The sequence below is a fragment of the Trypanosoma grayi genome (genome assembly GCF_000691245.1).
Source record: "Trypanosoma grayi strain ANR4 Tgr_261_V1, whole genome shotgun sequence".
NCBI lineage: Eukaryota > Euglenozoa > Kinetoplastea > Trypanosomatida > Trypanosomatidae > Trypanosoma > Trypanosoma grayi.
The window spans coordinates 1-20,483 of NW_008825880.1; the positions used below are offsets into that span (position 1 = coordinate 1).

General features: G+C 49.9%; 12 protein-coding genes across 12 annotated transcripts; all 12 read left to right on the plus strand.

Moving 5' to 3' along the window:
• Positions 1–418: 418 nt before the first annotated feature.
• DQ04_02611000 (proteasome beta 7 subunit) lies at positions 419–1,075 on the plus strand (the record flags this gene model as incomplete). The annotated part of the gene is made up of 1 exon (XM_009312042.1): positions 419–1,075. One exon carries the CDS (start codon positions 419–421, stop codon positions 1,073–1,075), a length of 657 nt encoding a protein of 218 aa, XP_009310317.1.
• Positions 1,076–1,499: 424 nt separating this feature from the next.
• On the plus strand, positions 1,500–8,813 carry DQ04_02611010 (phosphatidylinositol 3-kinase tor; the record flags this gene model as incomplete). The annotated part of the gene is made up of 1 exon (XM_009312043.1): positions 1,500–8,813. The coding sequence occupies one exon, from the start codon at positions 1,500–1,502 to the stop codon at positions 8,811–8,813; it is 7,314 nt and encodes a 2,437-aa protein (XP_009310318.1).
• A 188-nt stretch (positions 8,814–9,001) lies between these two features.
• On the plus strand, positions 9,002–9,379 carry DQ04_02611020 (hypothetical protein; the record flags this gene model as incomplete). Its single annotated transcript, XM_009312044.1, has 1 exon — positions 9,002–9,379. One exon carries the CDS (start codon positions 9,002–9,004, stop codon positions 9,377–9,379), a length of 378 nt encoding a protein of 125 aa, XP_009310319.1.
• A 546-nt stretch (positions 9,380–9,925) lies between these two features.
• On the plus strand, positions 9,926–10,855 carry DQ04_02611030 (cell differentiation protein; the record flags this gene model as incomplete). The annotated part of the gene is made up of 1 exon (XM_009312045.1): positions 9,926–10,855. One exon carries the CDS (start codon positions 9,926–9,928, stop codon positions 10,853–10,855), a length of 930 nt encoding a protein of 309 aa, XP_009310320.1.
• A 348-nt stretch (positions 10,856–11,203) lies between these two features.
• On the plus strand, positions 11,204–12,367 carry DQ04_02611040 (putative RNA-binding protein; the record flags this gene model as incomplete). Its single annotated transcript, XM_009312046.1, has 1 exon — positions 11,204–12,367. The coding sequence occupies one exon, from the start codon at positions 11,204–11,206 to the stop codon at positions 12,365–12,367; it is 1,164 nt and encodes a 387-aa protein (XP_009310321.1).
• Positions 12,368–12,584: 217 nt separating this feature from the next.
• DQ04_02611050 (hypothetical protein) lies at positions 12,585–12,935 on the plus strand (the record flags this gene model as incomplete). Its single annotated transcript, XM_009312047.1, has 1 exon — positions 12,585–12,935. One exon carries the CDS (start codon positions 12,585–12,587, stop codon positions 12,933–12,935), a length of 351 nt encoding a protein of 116 aa, XP_009310322.1.
• A 260-nt stretch (positions 12,936–13,195) lies between these two features.
• DQ04_02611060 (hypothetical protein) lies at positions 13,196–14,200 on the plus strand (the record flags this gene model as incomplete). The annotated part of the gene is made up of 1 exon (XM_009312048.1): positions 13,196–14,200. The coding sequence occupies one exon, from the start codon at positions 13,196–13,198 to the stop codon at positions 14,198–14,200; it is 1,005 nt and encodes a 334-aa protein (XP_009310323.1).
• Positions 14,201–14,501: 301 nt separating this feature from the next.
• Positions 14,502–15,764, plus strand: DQ04_02611070 (hypothetical protein; the record flags this gene model as incomplete). Its single annotated transcript, XM_009312049.1, has 1 exon — positions 14,502–15,764. The coding sequence occupies one exon, from the start codon at positions 14,502–14,504 to the stop codon at positions 15,762–15,764; it is 1,263 nt and encodes a 420-aa protein (XP_009310324.1).
• Positions 15,765–16,005: 241 nt separating this feature from the next.
• On the plus strand, positions 16,006–16,854 carry DQ04_02611080 (1,2-Dihydroxy-3-keto-5-methylthiopentene dioxygenase; the record flags this gene model as incomplete). Its single annotated transcript, XM_009312050.1, has 1 exon — positions 16,006–16,854. The coding sequence occupies one exon, from the start codon at positions 16,006–16,008 to the stop codon at positions 16,852–16,854; it is 849 nt and encodes a 282-aa protein (XP_009310325.1).
• A 467-nt stretch (positions 16,855–17,321) lies between these two features.
• On the plus strand, positions 17,322–18,743 carry DQ04_02611090 (hypothetical protein; the record flags this gene model as incomplete). The annotated part of the gene is made up of 1 exon (XM_009312051.1): positions 17,322–18,743. One exon carries the CDS (start codon positions 17,322–17,324, stop codon positions 18,741–18,743), a length of 1,422 nt encoding a protein of 473 aa, XP_009310326.1.
• A 298-nt stretch (positions 18,744–19,041) lies between these two features.
• DQ04_02611100 (hypothetical protein) lies at positions 19,042–19,371 on the plus strand (the record flags this gene model as incomplete). Its single annotated transcript, XM_009312052.1, has 1 exon — positions 19,042–19,371. One exon carries the CDS (start codon positions 19,042–19,044, stop codon positions 19,369–19,371), a length of 330 nt encoding a protein of 109 aa, XP_009310327.1.
• Positions 19,372–20,092: 721 nt separating this feature from the next.
• Positions 20,093–20,483, plus strand: DQ04_02611110 (cyclic nucleotide-binding protein; the record flags this gene model as incomplete). The annotated part of the gene is made up of 1 exon (XM_009312053.1): positions 20,093–20,483. A coding segment is annotated over one exon (391 nt), but the record flags the coding sequence as incomplete, so codon positions are not given.

Consider the following 20,483-nt stretch of genomic DNA (forward strand, 5'->3'; position numbering starts at 1 on the left):
GGCGTGCGTCGTCGCGCTGCTCCCCACGACGCTCGACACCCCCGGGAACCGCGTAGCCATGCCAAATGCCGACAGGAGTGAGTGGACACCACTGGAGACAGCGGCAAAGCTTATTGTGGGGTGGGCGAACGGTGTGAGTCGTCCATTGAGTGGCTCCCTTGCGGTTCTCAAGACGATACACGGTAGAACTGAGGTGATCATAAAAAGTTAGCGAACGAAACGTACCCACATACACACATACATGGATGTGCTCATGTTGGGAAGTGATGGTGTACACGAATGATTTGTTGGTGGCGAATGATTGGGGCTTCCTGTGATGCAGTGTGCTTTCCTTCAAGTGCGTTTTTTTTATTCGTTTGCGGATTTTTTCTCTACTTGTTTTTTTTCATAGTTTTGTCATTGTGCTCCTGAAGATAAAATGGCCAGTGGAGGCTCTGTGCTAGGTGTGAAATACAACGGCGGCGTCTTACTGGCGTGCGACACGCTCCTCTCGTACGGCTCTCTTGCTAAGTGGCCGAATATTCCCCGCATCAAACCGCTCGGTGCCCACTCCGCCATTGTCGCTACCGGCGACTACGCGGACTTCCAGGAGACAGTGTCTATGATTGAAAGCCACGTGAACCGACAGCAAATGTACGGCGGGGGTGCACTGACGCCGAGGGAGATCTTCTGCTACCTCCACCGCAATGTCTACCACAAACGCAACCAATTCGAGCCGTGCCTCTGCCAATTCGTCGTGGTGGGGTGCCGCAACGGCGAGCCGTTTCTTGGCGGCGTCGATGACGTGGGCACGCAGTGGACTGATGACTGCGTCGCCACCGGCTACGCCGCCCACATGGCCCTCCCGCTGCTGCGGCAGGCGCTAGAGAAGCCGGGCGGCCTCTCACGAGAGGAGGCAATGGCGGTCGTGAAGGACTGCCTCCGCGTGCTTTTCTACCGCGAGTGCAGGGCGATCAATAAGTTTCAGATTGCCGATGCCACCAACGATGGCGTGATGATTGGCGAGCCGTTCGAGGTGGAGACCAAATGGGAATACAATGATTACTGCTTCGAAAAGACCGCTATTATTCGCTAGAATATGCGTGCTGTAGGAACCGATGTGTGCGAGAGCGAAAGTGAGAGGTGGAAGTATGTGTGTATCAGCGAGAGAGAGAGAGAGCGAGAGCGAGAGAGGGGTGGGAAGGAGGACAAGGTATCAACTCTTTTTCTGCAAGCGTGCACACAAACATCCATACGTATGCATATATATATATATATATATACATCTATATCTATCTATCTATGCAAATGCACAACCACTCAACTTCCCATCGCACTCTGCATTCTCTCCCCTGCGTCACTGCCACATGCTTCATCCGCCACACGTATAAAGGATGAGGTAAAGAAAAGGTAAAGGAAAACAAAAAAAAACAAAAGGAAGGGGAATACAGAGTAAATAAAAAGGACACAAAAATACAACTCAAAGACCTTTTCCTTTTATTGGTGTTTCACGGACCGTAATGTCTTCTATAGTGTCTGGACCGCAAAACCTGGCGGCAACCATCCGTGCCGTCGCGGCGCAGCCAGAAAAGCACGCGGCGTTTCTGGACGAGACCATTAAGGAGGCCAAGGAGTTTCAGAGGAAGAACCTCACGTACTACGAAACCACAGTCACTTCTTTTTTGCTGTGTTTGGAGATCTTTGATGTGGTTGGGGGAAATGCGCTTGAAGTCTCGTGCGCTCTCACAGCGCTGGACATTCTACTCAGGCTCGATCTGACGACGACGCAGGTGTCTCAGTGCAACAGCTATGTCCGGCTTTGTCTCTGCGCGGTAAGTGATGTCCCACTCGCGATAGCCGCTTCGCGAACATTTGCGGAGACGTTAGTTAGTAGCATGACGTCAGACTTTGTTCGAAGTCAGATTGATGACGCTCTCTCTTGGATTGAGTTGACGGAGCCCGCCATGTGTGTAAGGCGGATATGTGGCTTGTTGCTCCTGCAGGAGGTTGTTGTGCGGATTCCCATGTTGATTCTTCCAAAGCTGAATACTCTCTTGGAAAAGTTGTGGAGCAGCTTGGCCTCAGAGAATGAGATGGTTCGTAATACGTCGCTGCAACTCTTTAAGGCATGTGGGAAACTTCTTAGCAGCCGGTCACCGGCTCTTCGGGCCAAGACGATCGATACATTGCTTCATCAGCTCAAGTCCAATCTTGCAGCCAAGTTGAAAGAGAGCAACATGGCTGGACTACTAGCGTTCGAGACGGTGCTGATGAGTTCAATGGGGACTCCATCGCAGCCCCGTTATGAGGATGTATCGATTATGTTAGTACCCTATTTCATGACGGGGGGATCAACTACCAGCTCAGATCTTGTACGGGAGCTTCTCTTCCGCTCTCTTGTAGTACTTTGTCGATACAGCACGGCACTGTTCATTACCAACCAGCTGAAGGACACCGTGAGTTTTGCACTCAAGTCCATTCAGAACCTTTTACAACACTGTGCCGCATTCGAGATGCTCAGTGACATTATTCCTATTGTAGGCAAAAAGGCCTTTAGCCCTTTTGTGAAGGAGGTATGCGATGCGGTACGCTTCGTATCGGAGAAGTCACCAACCCCGTGTTGGGAAGCACTCAAGTGCTTCTCAGTTATATGCCGTGAATGTCCACCTGCTGATGTAGAGAGCTATATTGAGTCCTGTATCGAGAACGTTTTCGGCTGGGGTCTCTCGTCGCAATTGGTTGAATGCATGAGGGACATTATTTCATCGTCCAGTGCAAAGTACCGGACAAAATTAGAGGAGGCGCTACTTGACATGATCTCAGTGACACTCTGTGGATTGCCGTTTAGGCAGCAATCTGGTCTCAAGGCGAATGTCCCCATTAATCCAGAGTCCGAACCAACAGAGAGCCAAATCGTAATTGCCATCAACGCATTGGTGCAGTTTGGTTTTTCGAACTCTGAGCTGATGGGTGACTTCCTCCGTGACTCGGTTCTTCCGCTCATTGATAGCACAAGTGATTCGGTGCGGAATGCTGCCATTCGTACTATTGTGACGTTGTTAATACCATCCGGTGTAAGGGGCGATTTGACAATAGCTCGCAGGATATGTGTCGACATGATCGTCTCGCGAATGCTTGTTGTTGGCCTCGCCAACCCTGATCCGGTGTTACGACAGACCATTCTGAAATCCTTCACTCCGGCCTTCTATCCGTATCTCAGTGAGGTGCAGTTTTTGACACAATTCTACGCTGCGCTCGGTGACGAGGATATTCGCTGTCGTGTTGCCGCAACGGAGTTGCTCTGTCGCATGATTAGCCACGACCCCTCGCATATTCTACCGATATTTCGCAAAGAGGTGGTGCAGGTTCTTCACGCTCTCTCTGATAATGGAAACGTGACAGCAGTCCAGAATGGACTACAACTTTTGGATGCCATCGCGTCAAATGCACCGCAGTTCGTAGTAAACTTTGCTGAGGGTATTGTCAATGCTCTCGAACCACATTTCTCTTCACTGAATGCACACTCGCCCATTTTACAACCACTTCTACGCTGCTGTACATCTGTAGCTCATGCAGCACATCTTTTTGGTCGTAGCGAATTGATTTTCACCGTGGAGGTGGAGCGAATGGGTGAATTACTAGACTCTCTACCGCTCGACGCCGAGTTGGTCGACTCGAGGTTGTGGTGTCTACGTTTTCTTGGCACCACGCTTGGTCCGCTGGTTGGAGGCCGCCCGACGTACGATGTGTACCCACACTTGTACCGTCAGCTCTCCGACATCTTAAAGAATAATGACGAGAACTTGGAAGTGCGACTTGAGGCGTTGCGTTGCGCCGGCACTATTGGGGCGCTCGACACCACCATATTTCAGTCATTGGCGATCGGCCATGAAGCAAAGCAAAACAAACTGGAGCGGAATACTCCGAATGTACTCTCCCATTCCATGTGCTGCCATTTTGTCCTCCAAGCCATTGCCTCTGTGCTGGATCCAAACGAGAAACGTTTCTTGGGCAGTAAGGATAGCCTGCTTCTGGTGGGAGTTCAGACCATCCTCAATATTGGCGAGCGTTGTCCATGCTCACGCGCCGAAATGGGCGTCGTCATTGGACCTGTCGTGCGAGCTGCAAGTGAGCTGAACTGTGGCCGCCTCTTTGGTACTGTGTTGTATGAATTAACACAAATTGTGAAGTACGCTGGAGCTGCTGCTCTTGCGGAGGCCAATGTCCTCTACAAATTCATTGATGAGGCCTGGAATAAATGTGCCGCGTACCGCTTTCTCACTGTGCGACTCGCATCCACCATTAGGAGCTTGGAGATGGAGGGACATAGGGAATCAGAACGCAACAACACACTTGTACTCCACATTCAGTTCAACGCACTTAATGATGCAGATTCCTCAGAGTTTCTTAGATATGCTATCCTCGAATACATCATAAAACATACCGAAGCGCTCCAGGCGTGCACCGAGTTTGTAGTTACAAACTTGCTTCGCGCTACACTGAAAAGCTCTGTAGAATTTGTCATATGCGTTGTGACAACGCTACGGGAAGTATGCTGGAGGCTGAATGTGGATAAGCTAGGTGGCTCTATAGTGCGTGGTCTGCTTGCCTGTCTAAAGCATCATCTACATGTCATCACGAGGGTCACCGAGTCTAATACATTGGTTAATCGAGTCATGAGTGTGTTTTGTGTACTGGTAGTGCAGATGCAAGGGGATTTCATGAAGTACTCGCCAGAGGTCATGCGTACACTCAAGACACTCCGAATCTCGAACTCGGAGTTCATGGCTCTTCACGGATTGTTAGGGAAGGGATTTCGCTGTGCGCTGAGCGATGCCTCTCTAGCGGACCACAACGATCATGTAGTGCGTGCCCTTAAGAAGTGTGAGGCTATGGTTATTCGAGGCATTTCACGTCTTGGGGACGTGTGGAGTCCGACAATAAACACTGATGAAACTTCTACAGTATTTAGTGACGATGAACGGCCGCTGCAATTCTCGGAAAAACGTATTATCAGCAGTACTAAGACAGCCCCACTCACAAAGGAAGAGTGGCTTAAGTGGATTGACCACTTCTCTATTACAATCATGCAGGAGTCACCATACCGCGTATTCCGCTGCGTTTCGCTACCTATTGGGACTAATGCAATACCACTTGTCGAATGCTCGCCTCAGTTCACACAGGATATTGTGCGTCTCGCGTTTCGCGCATTGTGGAACTTCTGCAGTGCCTCTGTTCGTTCTTCCATTGTTGATTTTTTCCGGCAGACACTTCAACAACCAATGCGCTCCTCAGCGGTGCCAGATGATGTAATCACGGTGCTGCTGTCCCTCGTGGAGTACATGGACATTGTCGGTATGACACTCCCTATTTTACCCAATGATCTTTCCGAGTGCGCGTGGCGGCGTGGCATGCTCGCCAAGGCGCTCTACTGGCGTGAGGCGGCTTATCGTGAGAACCCATCTGGCACTATCGAGTCGCTTATTAACCTCTACAGTGAGTTGTATCAAGTGGATTCTGCGGTCGGTATTTTAAATGAGGCGGATGAGGAACAGAAACGCTTCCTGTTGCGACAGTCAAGCCTCCTAAAGCTCACTGGCTACACAGAGATGGTGCAGCTGACGCAGCGTGAGATTGAAAAAGACATGGGAGCTTCTGGGAGTAGCAATGCGAGTTCGGCAAAGCCACTGCCGTACCGAGGCAATACATTTCGGTGCGTATCTGGAAGAGCAGGTCGTTCGCTATCTGATGCTAATGGTTCCTTCCGTAGCGAAGATGCGGCGCTAGATGTTGTATTGGAGCGGGAGGCGAGACAAATGATGAATCTAAGTGAGTTTGGTGACTATGACAAGGTTATTGAACACTGGGACACCATGTTTCATAGATACAACGAGAAGGACGTGGAGAATGAAGAGAATAACATTCTCTTCTATGTCTCACAGTATGCTGCAGATGCTGCCATACGACTGCAGTCGTGGAATACACTGAAGGCAACGCTGCGCTGGCTTCCCCAGGATACCGTGCAGTACCACATATCACAAGCAGCGATGAATATTCACAATGGACAATACAACGACGCCACCTTTTCTGTGAGTGAAGGACGAAAATTGTTATTGGAGGACCTCTCAGGGCTATTACACGAGTCGTATACACGGGCGTATGAAGGGCTCGTCATCGCACAGGAGTTGAAGGAGCTAGAGGAGGTGATTGCGGCTAAGCGTGCAGAGGAAGCTTCATCGATGCAGCACCTACGTCGTATCTCTCGGTTATGGGATCAGCGTATCGAGATGATGTCACCGACCGTTCCTGTGTGGAAGCAAGTGCTTGGTGTTCGAGGACTGCTCATCCCACCAAGCGAAGATGTCACGACGCGCCTACGTTTTGTGCAACTTTGCCGTCGTGCCAAGGTGAGACAGCTTGAGCGCTTCACATTTCATCAACTACTAGGAAACCGCTGCCCAACGTATGAACATCTGATGAACCGCAACATCAATCCACGTGTTGTTATGCAGTACATTAGCTTTCTTTCTGGAAACGGTGAGCTTGGGCAGGAATCCCAGTACGGCCTCGAGAGTGATCTTCTTAAAAAGATGATTGACACATACTCCAAGGCGGAAAACTCCGCTCTGCTGGCTCGCGCTTATGCCCGCCTCGGCACCATGGCAGAACCAAAAGAGGCTATTGACTGCTACATGACCGCCACACTGTATGATCCCAATTGGTTTCACGCATGGCATATGTACGCCGAAACGAACGCCGAAATTCTTAATGTGGAGTACTCTGACAGTGTGTGCGCTGCCGCGATTGAAGGATACATTCAGAGCATTAAGCTTGGAACATCCGATTCCACCATGATTCAAGATGTCCTCAAACTGCTTACGCTTCTGAGTCGTCACTGTGATCAGGAAGACGGCATGAAGGAGTTGAACAAACGAGTACTAGATGTCTCCTCGCGTGCATGGCAATTAGTTGTGCCACAGCTTGTCGCCCGTTTGGACTCTGGATCAGATGAAAGTTGCCAACTCATCGCTGACATCCTTACTAGTGTGGCCTTTGACTATCCACTCTCTTTGATTTACCCATTAAACTTATGCACTATGTCGGATTCCGAACGGCGCAAGAAGTGGGCCAACACAATCCTCGAGAAACTACAAAGCAAATACCCTATCATCATTTTCCAGGGTCGTATTGTTATAGACGAGTTGCTTCGAATATCAGATTTACTATATGAACAGTGGTACGATCGCTTAGAAACTGCCGCGACGGCATTTTTTGGACGTAGGAATTATCATGAGATGGTGGAGGCGCTTTTGCCTTTGCATGAGAAACTTCATCGTGTGCCTGAGACTATTCTGGAGGCTGAATTCACCTGCAAATACAGCAGAAGTCTTGATGAAGCAAATGAGTGGTTACGATCATACTTGCGAACGGGATCGGTGGCAGATCTACACTCTTCCTGGAACATATACCACGGGGTCTACCGACAGATTGATGAGCAGATAAAGTCACACAACCGGTTACCCCTTCCGTTTTGTAGCCCAAAGTTATTTGAGGCACGAAACCTCTCAGTGGGTATACCCGAGGTTATGCCAGCGGAAGAGGCCACTGCGTGCTGCATCGCTTCTTTCAACGATACACTGGTTGTGATTCCTAGCAAGCAAAGACCAAAGCGCCTAAGTGTCATCACAGCTGAAGGGAAGAAGCAAAAATATCTTCTTAAAGGACGCGAGGACCTTCGGCTTGACGAACGTGTCATGCAACTCTTCCGGCTCGTAAACACCCTTATGATGTCTGACTCGAGGACCTACAAGAACTTTGGATTCCAGATCCAACGCTACTCTGTGACACCAATCAAAGATAACGTGGGCCTCATTGGTTGGGTGAGCGGATGCGACACCCTTCATGAACTTGTAAAGAAGTACAGAGGATTCCGTGGCATTCCCCCTGAGCTGGAGTTGCGAATGCTGAATCAGATCATTCTCTATGATCAACCCAAAGCGTACGATTACCTCACTATCATGTCCAAGGTGGAGGTGATGGAGTTCCTCGCTGATCACACGTCGGGGCACGACATCCGTAAAGCCATGTGGGCGTCTGCTGCAAGCTGTGAAACGTGGTTAGAACAGCGCAAGGTGTTTACAACTTCGTCAGCAACCACAAGTGTGGTGGGATACATCCTTGGTCTTGGTGATCGTCACCCCAACAATATCATGATCCAGCGTACATCCGGCCTCTTGGTGCACATTGATTTTGGTGACTGCTTCGAGGTCGCCATGACACGCGACAAATTTCCTGAAAAAGTTCCTTTCAGACTCACCCGAATGCTTCGGAATGCACTTGATGTTTCTGGTGTGCAAGGTGCATTTCGCATCACGGCTGAGACGGCCATGTCCGTGCTGCGCAACGGCAGCCATAGCGTCCTCGCCATACTAGAAGCATTTATCCGAGATCCCCTCATCTCATGGCGACTGATGAACCGACCAGGGGAGGAGCCAGAGGCATCGACTGATCATCGGACAATTGAGGAGCAGATGCGGGTGGCGAAGTTGCAGTCACACCTTCGCTACGTGGGAGAGCGCCCAAGGGAGACTATTTCATCAGAAGCCATGAAGGGTGTTAATGCTGTATCTGTACGAAACGAAATTGACATGGTTCACAAGGGTGTGACAATTTTTCAGCGGGTACGATCAAAACTAAAAGGAGAGGAGTTTTTGCAAACAGAGGAATGTGGTGTGAGTATGGATCCAAAGGTTCAAGTGGCTCGGCTTATTGTAGAGGCAACTGACATCACAAACGTCGCGCAGTCGTGGTCTGGATGGTACCCATTCTGGTAAACTAGTGGCCTATAGTGGTGCCGTGGACACTATAAGGATGGTGGACCCTGCGGAGGGGTTGGGAGGGAGTATACGCTTCTGATGAAGAACGCTGACCGGCTTCTTCGTATACTACCACTACTGCCTTGGCCTTCCTCGCCTTTTTGCTCAGATGGGAATGCCCTCCGTTGTTCACCCAAGAGGAGGTGATGCGTAACATGGTTGCTGATCTCTACCTTATTTGGGTGGGGGTTTCAAGGGCTCACAAACAACAACAAAAAATAGCGATGTGCAACTCTTTTTTCACTATTGTACTTGGTGCAGGGAAGGGGATCAGAGTTTCTCTACAAACTGGAGTGAATGCTATTTTAAACACTCATTTGTTTTGCAAACGACAATGGCATCTTGGAGACTGCTATGAGCAGTTTGGCTTTGACTTGTGGCCTTTCTTTTTTGTTTACTTGGCGGCTTCATGTCACCACAATGCAAGAACGTACACAAACAAACAAATCAAGGTGAGAAAAATGTGCTGGGGTAAGGGCCGTGAGCGAGATTTTCCACCACACGAGATGAATGTGGAGGAATAGTGGGGGTGCATCGCGCTCCCCAGAGTGGAGGCGATTGAGGTGCAACCGAAGGCGGTTGGGTGAACGAAAACGTTCAGATAGACACAAGCTCTCTCAAGGGGTCGGTATTCATTGAGGCTGGTTTTCACGTGTGATACCCAAAACAGTGTTCTGTGCCTCTTACTTTGCTTTATCTCCTTACTTGTTTGTTTTTACTCGTTGCGTTACCGACCTTCTGTTTATATATATATATATATATATATGTGTGTGTGTGTGTGTGTGTGTGTCTCTGTATGGGTGGGTGGGTGTATGAATGAAGTGAGTGGAATGGGTCTGCGCCTCCTGAGGGCCAAGTGTGGCGCTTGAGCCTAGAAAGTGTTGCCGTACTAAGTATATATTTTTTGTTCTGCAAGAAACTTTTTCACTGTGCCTTTTCTCTTCTTTGTCCTTTACAAAGAAAAATTGTCCGTCTGCTTTTCCGTGAGTTTTTTTTTTTGCTTGCGTGTGGCACGTCCTCTCCCAATCTCCCTGCGTGACAGATCACTGTGGAAGCTAGAACAATCGACGATGCATCAGGGCCATCCGTACATGCAGTATGCCCTTTACCAGGCGCAGCAGCCGGCGATGAAGCCGTACCCGACGGTGGCGCCGGTCTCCCCTGAGACGAGGAGCATGCTGACCCTCCTCGAGAACCTCTTCAAACCTGAGTTGCGTGAGAAGGCCATTTTAGATCTGGCAAGGCACCGTGAGTCATTCCCGCTTCTCGGCCCCGCCCTGTGGTACGGCGTGGGAACTATGGCGATTCTACTGCAGGAGATCATCTCTGTCTACCCGCTCCTGAGTATTCCGCAGCTCCTCGCAAAGGGGACGACTAGTCGAGTTGGTAGTGTGCTTACGCTTCTGCAGACTGTCGCATTCCACGATTCAACACGGCGTGTTTTTCTTGAGGCCCAAATTTGCCTCTTCCTCTATCCGTTTCTTCGCGGGTCGAATGAGAGTGCGGAGGGTCTTCGCCTCACATCGCTTGGTGTCATTGGCGCCCTTGTGAAGACAGACGACAAGGATGTAATGCGCTACCTCCTCGGCACAGAGATATTTCCCCTCTGCCTGAGAATCATGGAGACCGGAACGGAGTTCTCAAAGACGCTGGCGACTTTCATTGTGCAGAAGCTGCTGTTATCGGAACTGGGTCTCCAATACGTCTGCCAGACACCAGACCGATTTACTGCGGTTGCCACAGTGCTGCGTAGCATGGTCAACTCGAAGGACTGCAGTGCACGCCTTCTTCGTCACATCATTCGTTGCTACTTGAGACTTTCAGAGAACCCGCGTGCTTGTGATGCGCTGAGCCGATGCTTGCCAGAGGAGATGCGAAACGACACGTACAAACAGGCATTGGAAAGCAACCCTAATATGAAGAAGTGGTTGCTCCAACTACTCGTAAACATTGGCGACGAAGGAGCAAAGAGAATTGTTGAAGGAAACGTAAGTGCGTAGTGTGAAATTGGGGAAATGATGCGCTGGTCCCGCTTTTTCTTCTGTTTTCATTTTGATTTGTTCTTGTTACGAATCACCAGAAACACTTATTACTCCTGATTGCCATACACGAGTGAATTATATATATATATATATATGTGTGTGTGTGTGTGTGTGTAAGTGTGCGTGTTTTTTGTTCTGTTAAATGTTTAGTCTGTGTGTAAAAGACGGGGGTGAGTGGGTTACCGTTTTGTTTTCGTGCTTCTAGCGGTCTCTTCTTCTTTTTCTTTTGCGCAGTGCCTTTTTTTCCCCTCCAAACCCAGACAATTACGGAGAAAATAGGATCCAGTGTTTCGCAACGCTGTAAGAATGGATAGCGTGCCGCCAGAGGACTCGACGGAGGCGCCGGTAGAATCGTACAAGCCACTGCTGCATGTCGACGTGAACGTAGAGCTTCTAGAGGAAAACGACAACAGCACTGGCACAACCCCACAAGCATCACTCACGCCGCATGTTCCAACGAACATCTTTGTGGCTGGTGTGCCGCCGTCATGGGACGAGAATGACCTGCGTCAGAAGTTTCAGGAGTTCGGCGAGATTATTTCTACAAAGATCGTGCGACGCAGACATTTTGCCTTTGTTATGTTTCGAAAACCAGAATCGGCGCATGCTGCAATCAATGCAACGCACTTAACGCATCCCATGTCGAACAGCCCAGTGCTGTTGCATGTGTCTATTGCGATGCATGATGAGGGCGTAGACGACGTTCCCAATGATCGTATTTTCATTCGAGGTCTCCCGCAGTGGGCAACCAAAGAGCATCTTAAGCAATGCTTCTCTCCCTTTGGCAATATTGTTGAATCTGCTGTGCTGATGAACCCTCTCGGACAGTGCAAGGGTTCTGGTTTTGTGCAGTTTTCATCCATTGAAGAGGCAAGAGCCGCTATTGATGCCAGGAAAACCATTCGAATCGAAAACTGGGACACAGAGCTAGAGGTAAAGTTCTCCGAGACCGCTGAGGTCCGACAACAACGTCAGGAGCGCAACAAAAACCGTCAAAAACACTCCCCAAAATACAGACAGCATCCCTCACCGTACCCGCTCTATTCTCCACCGGTTTCGATGGTGCCGCCAATGCCTGCCTTCCCTGTGCTGGGAATGCCGGCACCCTTCCCCATGTTCTATCCACAAACCACGCTGACCGCAGCGGCGCCATCACCACACGTGCTGTACTCTCCTATGGTAACATCTTCTGCATTGCATGTGTACTCCTCTGCACCGCCGGTTTTTGAACCCATACTGGACCGATTTCCGTCTAGCGGCGATTTACACTTCTCCGGAGTCTCTTTTACGGAAGCTTCTTTGATGTCACTCCTGCAACGATATGGGGCAGTGGAGGCGAAAGACATTCTTGAAGATAGCGGGGCTGCTGTTAGAATGGTGGATCGTGGCTTACATACACTTATAGCTCAACAGCTCAACGGGCTCGTTTTCTCTAATGGCCAGGTGATGGCAGTGGGACTTTACGCATAAGGAGAAACCATATTATTTAAGAAATCTGAGCAACGAAACATCTTACTGCGATTTAAAAAAAAAAATCACATTGTTCGGTGCGTATTTAAACTGATGGACATCTGGATAGATGTGACCAAGGAACGTGAGTACTGGAAGCTGAAGATTTTCGTTTTGCCCTTTTATGCCATATCTATTTTTGTTTTGTGTTTTTAGTGTAGCACAGAACAAAGTGGAAATGGACGTTAGTGATGAGGAAAATGGGCAAATAGCGTCAATATGGGGTCGACTGATATTTTTCGCATGTATGGCTACTTCAGTCATTTACGTTCTGTTGGGACTCTTCGCCTGCCGTCGCTTGATTTGTGCAAACTGTCGGTGGGTATTGGTTCTGGCCCTCTACTGGGTGGTCGGGATGATGCATGCCTTCTTGTCCCTCGCCATACTATGCGTGGCAGTGGCCTGTATATTTTGGACCTTTGGCAGCAAGGTGATGAGTCTCATCGAGACGATCGCATACACAGGGGTGATGGTGGTGCTGACAGTGTTCTTTGCCCTGGGGAGGAAGTCCATCCTCTACGCTCTGTAAGATGGGGTGAACTGTGGTGTTGTTGGCTGGTTTTCCATCTTGCGTATTGTGCACGTGTTGCTTTGAAACAGAGACGCGAAGGAAAACAAACAGAACAGGAAAAGACAGACGCGTCGCTTCAGCCTTTTCTTGTCTTTGTCATGTGTTGACCCCCCTCCCCCCCCTAAAAAAAAAAAAATGTGTTTTTATTTTTATTTTTATTTGCTTGCACCTTCTCGGTTGCTAGATTCATAGTGTGACACTCTGTTAGTTTCCAAGAAATGGAGTTCGCCACCCAACTAGAGGGTGAGAACATGCACGTGAGTCTTGTTAAGATTGACGACCGTGAGGAGCATGTGTACGGAACTGCCGTTTCTCCTGATGGGAAATATCTTGCGGCTGTACTCGGTGATGGTTCGCTTTTCATCATGGACCCCCGAACACTCCACGTGCTCCAGCGGAGTGCAGCTGGCAAGTCATACGACGATCTCCCCAGTACTGCGGTGCGGTGGCTGGCGAAGGAGGAGGGGTGTGTGTACGATTTGGTCTCCGTGTCCAGTGGGGGTGGCGTCTTTGTGTGGCGCTGGGACGGTGACATCATTGAACGAATTGTGCGGGTGCATGAGAAGGACAATGAGATCACATGCCTTGCCGTTTCCCCAGATGGTGATGCTTTCCTCACCGCCGGTAGTGATCGTAACGTGCGCTGCTACGGCGCAAATGGCACCCTGCGGGGCATCATGAACAGGAGATTTGACGAGGACGGATTTGTGCAATCAGCGCATACCAATCGTATTCTGTCCGTTCGTTTTGTAACACCAACCCTCGCTGTTAGCGGTGGGTGGGGAAGCCCTATCCAAGTTTGGGACATGCGCAACCTGGAATCAAGAAAATGCCTTGTTGGGACGCAAATTGCTGCCGATGGCATTGAGCCTGTCCTTGACACAAGTTGCATCGTTGTGACTTCAAAGCGGGCAGATCAGCAGCTGCAGGTGTTTGACTGTGTCTCTGGAAGCGAGATCGAAGATGATTCTATGCGACTCTCTTCAGCTGTAGAAAACCATGTGCCGTTGTTAACGAGGTATTGCAAGAAAACAGGGTGCTTGTGGACAATCACAACAAAACCACACAGCATTCTTGTTACGTCTTTTACATCAGGTGAGTTGCTGGCTTCTTTTGCTTCACCGTTTCCCCTTATGAATGTAGAGGTTTCTGATCACTTTCCACGGAAAGCTTTTGTCTCATGTTCAAAAGGAAAATTGTTTGTGGCAACGGTGAAGCCATAGTTGCATTTTTTGTCCCATCTATGCAGCCTGTAATAGGGGTAATGCATTCTCTCGTAATAAACCTTAGGACGATATTTTGATTCGAAATGTTTTTCTTTCTCTAATTGATTACATGCCAGGTATTCATACGCCCTACCACTACTACCGGTAGTGGTCTCTTTCTTTCATTCACAGGGGTAAAGAGGGGACGAATGCAGAAGAACCGCTAATGCTTTTTTTGGTCATACCACATTTCTTTCCCACTCTACCACTAGGTGCAAGCACCCACATATATACAGAAAAGACGGATGTGTACTGCGGTATGACTGCCACCTCCGACGATGCCGTTGACAAATTGCTGCACGAAAACCGAGAAATGCAGGCACATGTTTATGCCATGATTCAGACCATTGAACTTCATATAACTTCCACGGATGCTCTTCGTCTTGCGTTGAAGAGACCACACGTAACGAAGAAAGAGACGGGCACGCATGAGTTACTGAGGTCCGACTCGGACACAATCTTTCAGTTCCGCTGCAATTCCCATGTGCACGCGGCTCCACTCCAAACACAACCGCCCCAACACTGCTTCGCACTGGCGCCCAAGTTTCGCTGGAACCAACGGGCAACAAGGTCGCTGAAGCGGCAGGTGGACCGTGTCGGCTTGGATGCGTGGGAGGTGAAGGACCCCGCCCGATGGCAGGTGGTTGCTGACGCCGTCAACTACGACTCAAAGGCGACTCAATCTGTGGATGATTTTCAGTGCTACCAGCATTATCAACAGATGGTAGCGGCGTCTTCAGATCGATATTCGGTAGAAGAAGACCACCTTATTACCGGGAATGATTATGTCAGGGGACAATGGGATCATATCGCAGCAGATATCTTTAAGCGCTTCGGTCATCGCCGCACGATATTCCAAGTTGCTCAGAGGTATCGCAAGCTAAAGCGAGAGCTATATGAGTGTACACGAATTTCTGACGACGAGGAGGACAGTGGCACCGTTTGGAAAACAATAGAGACTGTGATTCTTGCGAACGACGATGTTTACGCCGCTTCGCCTGGTGCCTCACCTGAGACAGAGGCCATTGCGGAATGCGCGCTGCAAATAAATGCGGGTCGTACAATGCCATGGGTAACGGAGGATTCTATCCGCAAGGCTCTTGTGTGGAGAAGAGTATCCCACGGCGATGCAGACACACTCATGCGGCAAAACATTTATGCGATTCTTCTTAGCGGTGAGGATTACTCCTCTTCACGAGAGGCAAGAGAGGTGGGGATGCGTGTTCTGCACTGTGATCCTCTAGGTATGTCGGAGGCATCGAACCGGGCGAGGTGGCGGTACACTCAGATTACTCTGGAGGAGGCAGCAGAGCGGCTTGCGTCGTCGTTGACGGACATGAAGGAACGTATTCTCGCCAAGGCGCTACGGTGGTATGACGTTGTGTATGCATCAGATTTCTTCAGGCTCTCGATGAATCTATTCGGACAACGGGATGGCGCCTTGGCATGTTTTCTCGTCTCTAGAGAGTATGAGCGTCGACGGAGGAGGGCACTCCCGCACAGCCGTCTGAATTTTTTGTAGCAGTTTGGTGGAAAGGAGTTGAACCTTTCTCTGCTCTTTTAATGGATTGGTGGCGCTTTTTCACTTCCATGCTTATCCTCTGTTTTCTTTACTTGGTGTATGGTGTGCTAGCACTGCTTGCCTTTTTTTTTCGTCTTGTTTAGTTTTGTCTAGCATAATCTGCGTCGTAAGGTTTGGTCTTACACGTACACGCAAACGAACATATCTTTATACACCTACGGGAAGAGTGCGCGAAGCCAAAATGGATATCTTTAACCCACAGAGCGAGGCGCAGCGGCTCAAGGAAGAGGAAGAGATCCGAGAGCGTGACCGGAAGCGTCAGATGGAGAAGGAGGAGCGCGAGCGGCGGATGGCCCAAGAAAAGGAGGAGGAAGACCGAAAGCGCCGAGAGGCGGAGGAACGCCTCATTGAAGAAGAAAGGCGGCGTAGAAAGCAGGAGGAGGAATGGCGCAAGTTGGGCTCCGACATCATTCATGATCTTCCACCAGTGCCACCTTCTGTTGTGACCGACGGAATGGTTCAAGCGTGGTACCTTGACGACGAAACATCGAAACCGACGCTGCGCATTGCCAGTTTGAAGAAGGGGAGGCGGCGGGATTCCCCACCTGTGACTCTCCAGCAGTTGAAGGAGCTTGGCGTGGTTTATTACAACGTCAGCTTGAATGAATTCTCTGTTGTGAAGCAGATTGTGAAGGAGCGACAATACAAGCATACAGATGAGATTCGGGTTTCGCAGACGTGCAAAGATGAACAATTCTTGGAGCGTTGGTTCCAAGAGCACTACAATGAGGATGAACAAATACGATTCGTGACCGATGGCTCGTGCTTCTTCGATGTGCGATCTAAGGAAGATAAATGGATCCGTATCCACGCCAAAGTGGGTGACCTGTTCATTTTTGCCCCGGGCTTATACCACCGTGCGACCCTTGACGAGGACGACTTTGTTTCTCTCTACCGCATCTTCCGCGACTCCCCACGCTTCGCTCCCTTCTTTCGCAGTGACACTCGAGCAGAGTCGCAGAAGGTACGCCTTAACTATTTAATGTCGCTCAAGAAAGGCAACGTCGCAACAGAGTTCGGCTTTCGGTGAGCCGCCTCCTCGTGTCCCATGCACGACCAGCGCATGTACGATATGACCTGGTGGGTACAAATGTAAAGCAACTTTGAGTTCGGGGTAGAGGACTTGGAGGGATCGGCGTGCGTTCGACATCATGTACGGTGCATTGGGCTCCGGTATTGACGTGCCTGGGGTGCTGCTCGACAGAGGGTTTGATTTCCTCTCTCTCTCACTCTCTCTGTCTTTCCCTTCTTTTTTTTTTTATTTTTTTGGTCGTGCTATTGCTTTCCCTTGCTGTTATTTATTAATGTGTTGTGCTGTTTTGAGTTGTTGCTTGCTTCACCTTTGTTTTGTTGTTTTGGTGTGAATAAAAACCAGAGGAGAAAAGAACAGGCAGACTGTCTCGCTGAGAGACAGATGTGATGCTGGGGGAANCAACGATTCTGCAAACGAGCAACTTAAATCCTGCCGACCTAGCCGCACTGCTTGTACGGAATGAAATGCAGCCTGCTGCCCAAGCAAGGGACACGGGCGTGCGGTTCGGAAGGGTTTCGCACGGCTTTGAACAAATCACTTCTAGCGCCAGGTACCACTGCCTTCACTGGGCGTCGGCAGATACTATGCGATCACCAGCGATATGTTTCCCAATGGTGGGGGAGCGTCTCCATGTGGAGGTGACTGACAAGATGCTCCGCACAGTGAGTGAAAGGGGTAGTACCTCCCTCTTCGCCCCAAAGAGGGACTACCGTCGCTTCATCGGGCTGCTACAACTTGTGCAAAACACAGACGGCGCCTATACACGGCGCAGCATCCCGATGCATGTGTCGTGGGCGTTCCACTCGCAGATGATAGTTGATGAAGAGGGGGGCTGTAGCACCCCCACACATGCTGTGGAGCTACTCTCTAAAAAGTTGGTAATGTGGCTCTTCAGCTACTATTCTATGAGTTCCAGCAGACATCTAAGACTCTGCGACTTGGAGAATGCCTTCCCCCTCATAAAGGCAATGAGTCTGCAGGAGCGTCGCCGCTTTGTGAGTAGTGCTGTCACTCGCTTCACTGATAAATTACTCTCGTTTTACGACGACCGCGTTATCTCTCTCGGGAGTGCCCCAGTAAGCGCAACGTCATTGCTCTCACCAGCTGAGTTTCGAGTTGTAACATCATTGGAACAGACATCTGTTGCTTTTGTGTTCAAGTGCCAGATGCGGCACGACGAGGTTTTGGATGCATTGCAAACCATCATAGACTCATGGGGGAAGCGTGGTGTGGTGCCTCCATCCATAGGTGTTCGACGGGCTGTTGCGGTACTTCTCTCACATGCCTTTGGCACATTCGCTTTACTGCCCCAGTGTTTGAGAGGTTTGGTACGCCCTTTTGTGGTGCAACATTTGCCATTGCTTCTGGAAACGCACGGTGTGGCTGTCGCCACGAAACTTGTTACTTTGCTGCGGTCTTCAAAGGTGCAGAAGCGGTCCAGTTTGGTTGCGTTGCGGAAGACGATGGAGGAGGTGACACGTATCGAGATCGTTGCCCATGAGCCCGCCGTCCCATGGGGGGCGCACGACGCCGCTGACGAGGTGGAGGACGAGTTCATCTTTGACTCGGTGGCCCCTCTCCCGCTGCAGGGCTCCGGTGTTGCGTGGCGAATTGCACGAGGCACATGCAGGCATATCATTGTCCCTCTCCCGGACGCAGCAGCTGCAAAGAATACTGAGCTTGAAGGCACAGCGGCAGATCTTCTTTTTTCCATGGTCCTATTTTCGGGGGCGCGGCTGCAGCTTTCACGGCCGCTGCTGAGTTGCACCGATGAGGCAGAGCTCTGCTTGAGCTTGTACGTTGGCAAGGGATCTCAGTCGGTGCCGGATGATGATGTGGTGTGGAAATCGTCGAGGAAGAGAAGGCGCGGTCGGGAGCTATCTTAACGGATGCAAGAAAGATAAAAAAAAAATCCAGTGGTTTTTCGTTTTTTCCTTTCGCTTAGTCTAGGGAGTGGGCAAGACACTCTGATGCATCTTTCTGCAGGAGAAAAATGTGAAACTGCACGTGCCGTTACAGACATCTGAGCAAGACACCGCCTGCGAAAGATTAACGTCATCATGGCGCTTCTTTCTTTGTGTTTGTATGTATGTGTGCTTGCGTGAAGACAAGTTTTAAAAAGTGTTTTTTACCCCCTTTTTTTGTTCTGCTGCACGAATCTTCCAAGTGATGATATAGACTTATATGAGTTCCTTATGTATTCGCTGTGGCTCAAAGGATCATGCAACGAGGGAGCATGACAAAGAGCGATTCACCAGAGACAGCGCTGCGCAAAACAGTAGGCGGCCGAACCCTGAGCGAGAACTGAGTTGTACACAAGGGCACCGAACGAGCAATGCTGTTCAGCAGCGGGTCTGTTGGCGCTCGGTTGGCACGCGGCCGGGGATACCGGAAGTGATTGACAAGCCACTAAGGGAGCCGTGGGTGGAACCGTGCGAACCACTGCAGTTGATTTGCAGGGAGAGCACTCGTTGTCCATGTCTGTCGGGCGAGATCAAACGGAAGAAGCAGTAGCTTGAGTAAGTACGGAGGATAGGCAAGAGAGGCTGACTCTTATTAAGGAAGGATCTGTCATGTCCCTTTTAATGTTATTATTATTATTATTGCCTCTTTGACTACATGCATACGACCAAAATGGCCTGGTGCGTCCTAGGCGGACGCTAGTCATCCCTTCTGTAACCCTTATCTTTTTTACCCAGCTGTCATGAAGGCTCACTGCCAGGGGGATGAGACGTCTAGTTTGTGTGAGTTGTGCATGCGGTCGTTCGCTGTGCTGACGTGGCGGCACCGTTACTGCAGGGACTGCGGTGAACTGTTTTTTTGGAGTAACTGCCTTTCTCGAGTGCTGTCGCTGGGTTACAGTGGTATTTCTGGCCGATGCCTTGCTTCCATGCCGTCTCGAAACCACACTCACATGACTACATGAACGTGGGCCCAGCACCCGGTGCCGCTGAATGTGGAGTGTGAGGATGACAAGATTGCCGTCTTCGATGCATTAACTGCGGCGCCTCCCACAGGGAACGGATTACGGCTCCATTCCCAGTTTAATGGGATGACGTATAACTCTGCAAAGTCGCGGGATTGCCATTGATTTTTTATTATTACTTTTGCAGGGTGAGGCCCAGCACAATCTTCAAGTGATTCTTTATTGTTACGTTTTTTTTGTTTAAATCATTGCCACGGCTAACAGGTAAGATTCAAGTTTTTTTTTTGCCAAATATAAGGAGGTGTGAGGATGAGCGCAATATCATTGGATGCCCAGGGGCGTGTCCGAAGCGTCGAACTACCATCCGACACCGTCTTGCCTGCGGAGAAAACCAGCTATGATTCCAATGAGCACCCCAATCTTGAGGACCTTGTTGACGTTTCAGAGCCAATAAAGAGCACACTGGCATTTTCAACGCAGACTGGAGAAAACGGCGTTGTCATGCATCGACATGGAGGTTCCTCTGTGCACCGTTTTCTATACACCGTTCCCCATCTATTCACCTTGACGGAGGAGCAAATTACAGGCCTCAACGTCATGGTGCGTGAGTACAGTGAGCTGGACATTATTGCCCAGGAGGGGACAATGCTTTCGCACGTCTTTGTGCTGGCGTCTGGCGGCGTCGAGGTGATCAACACAA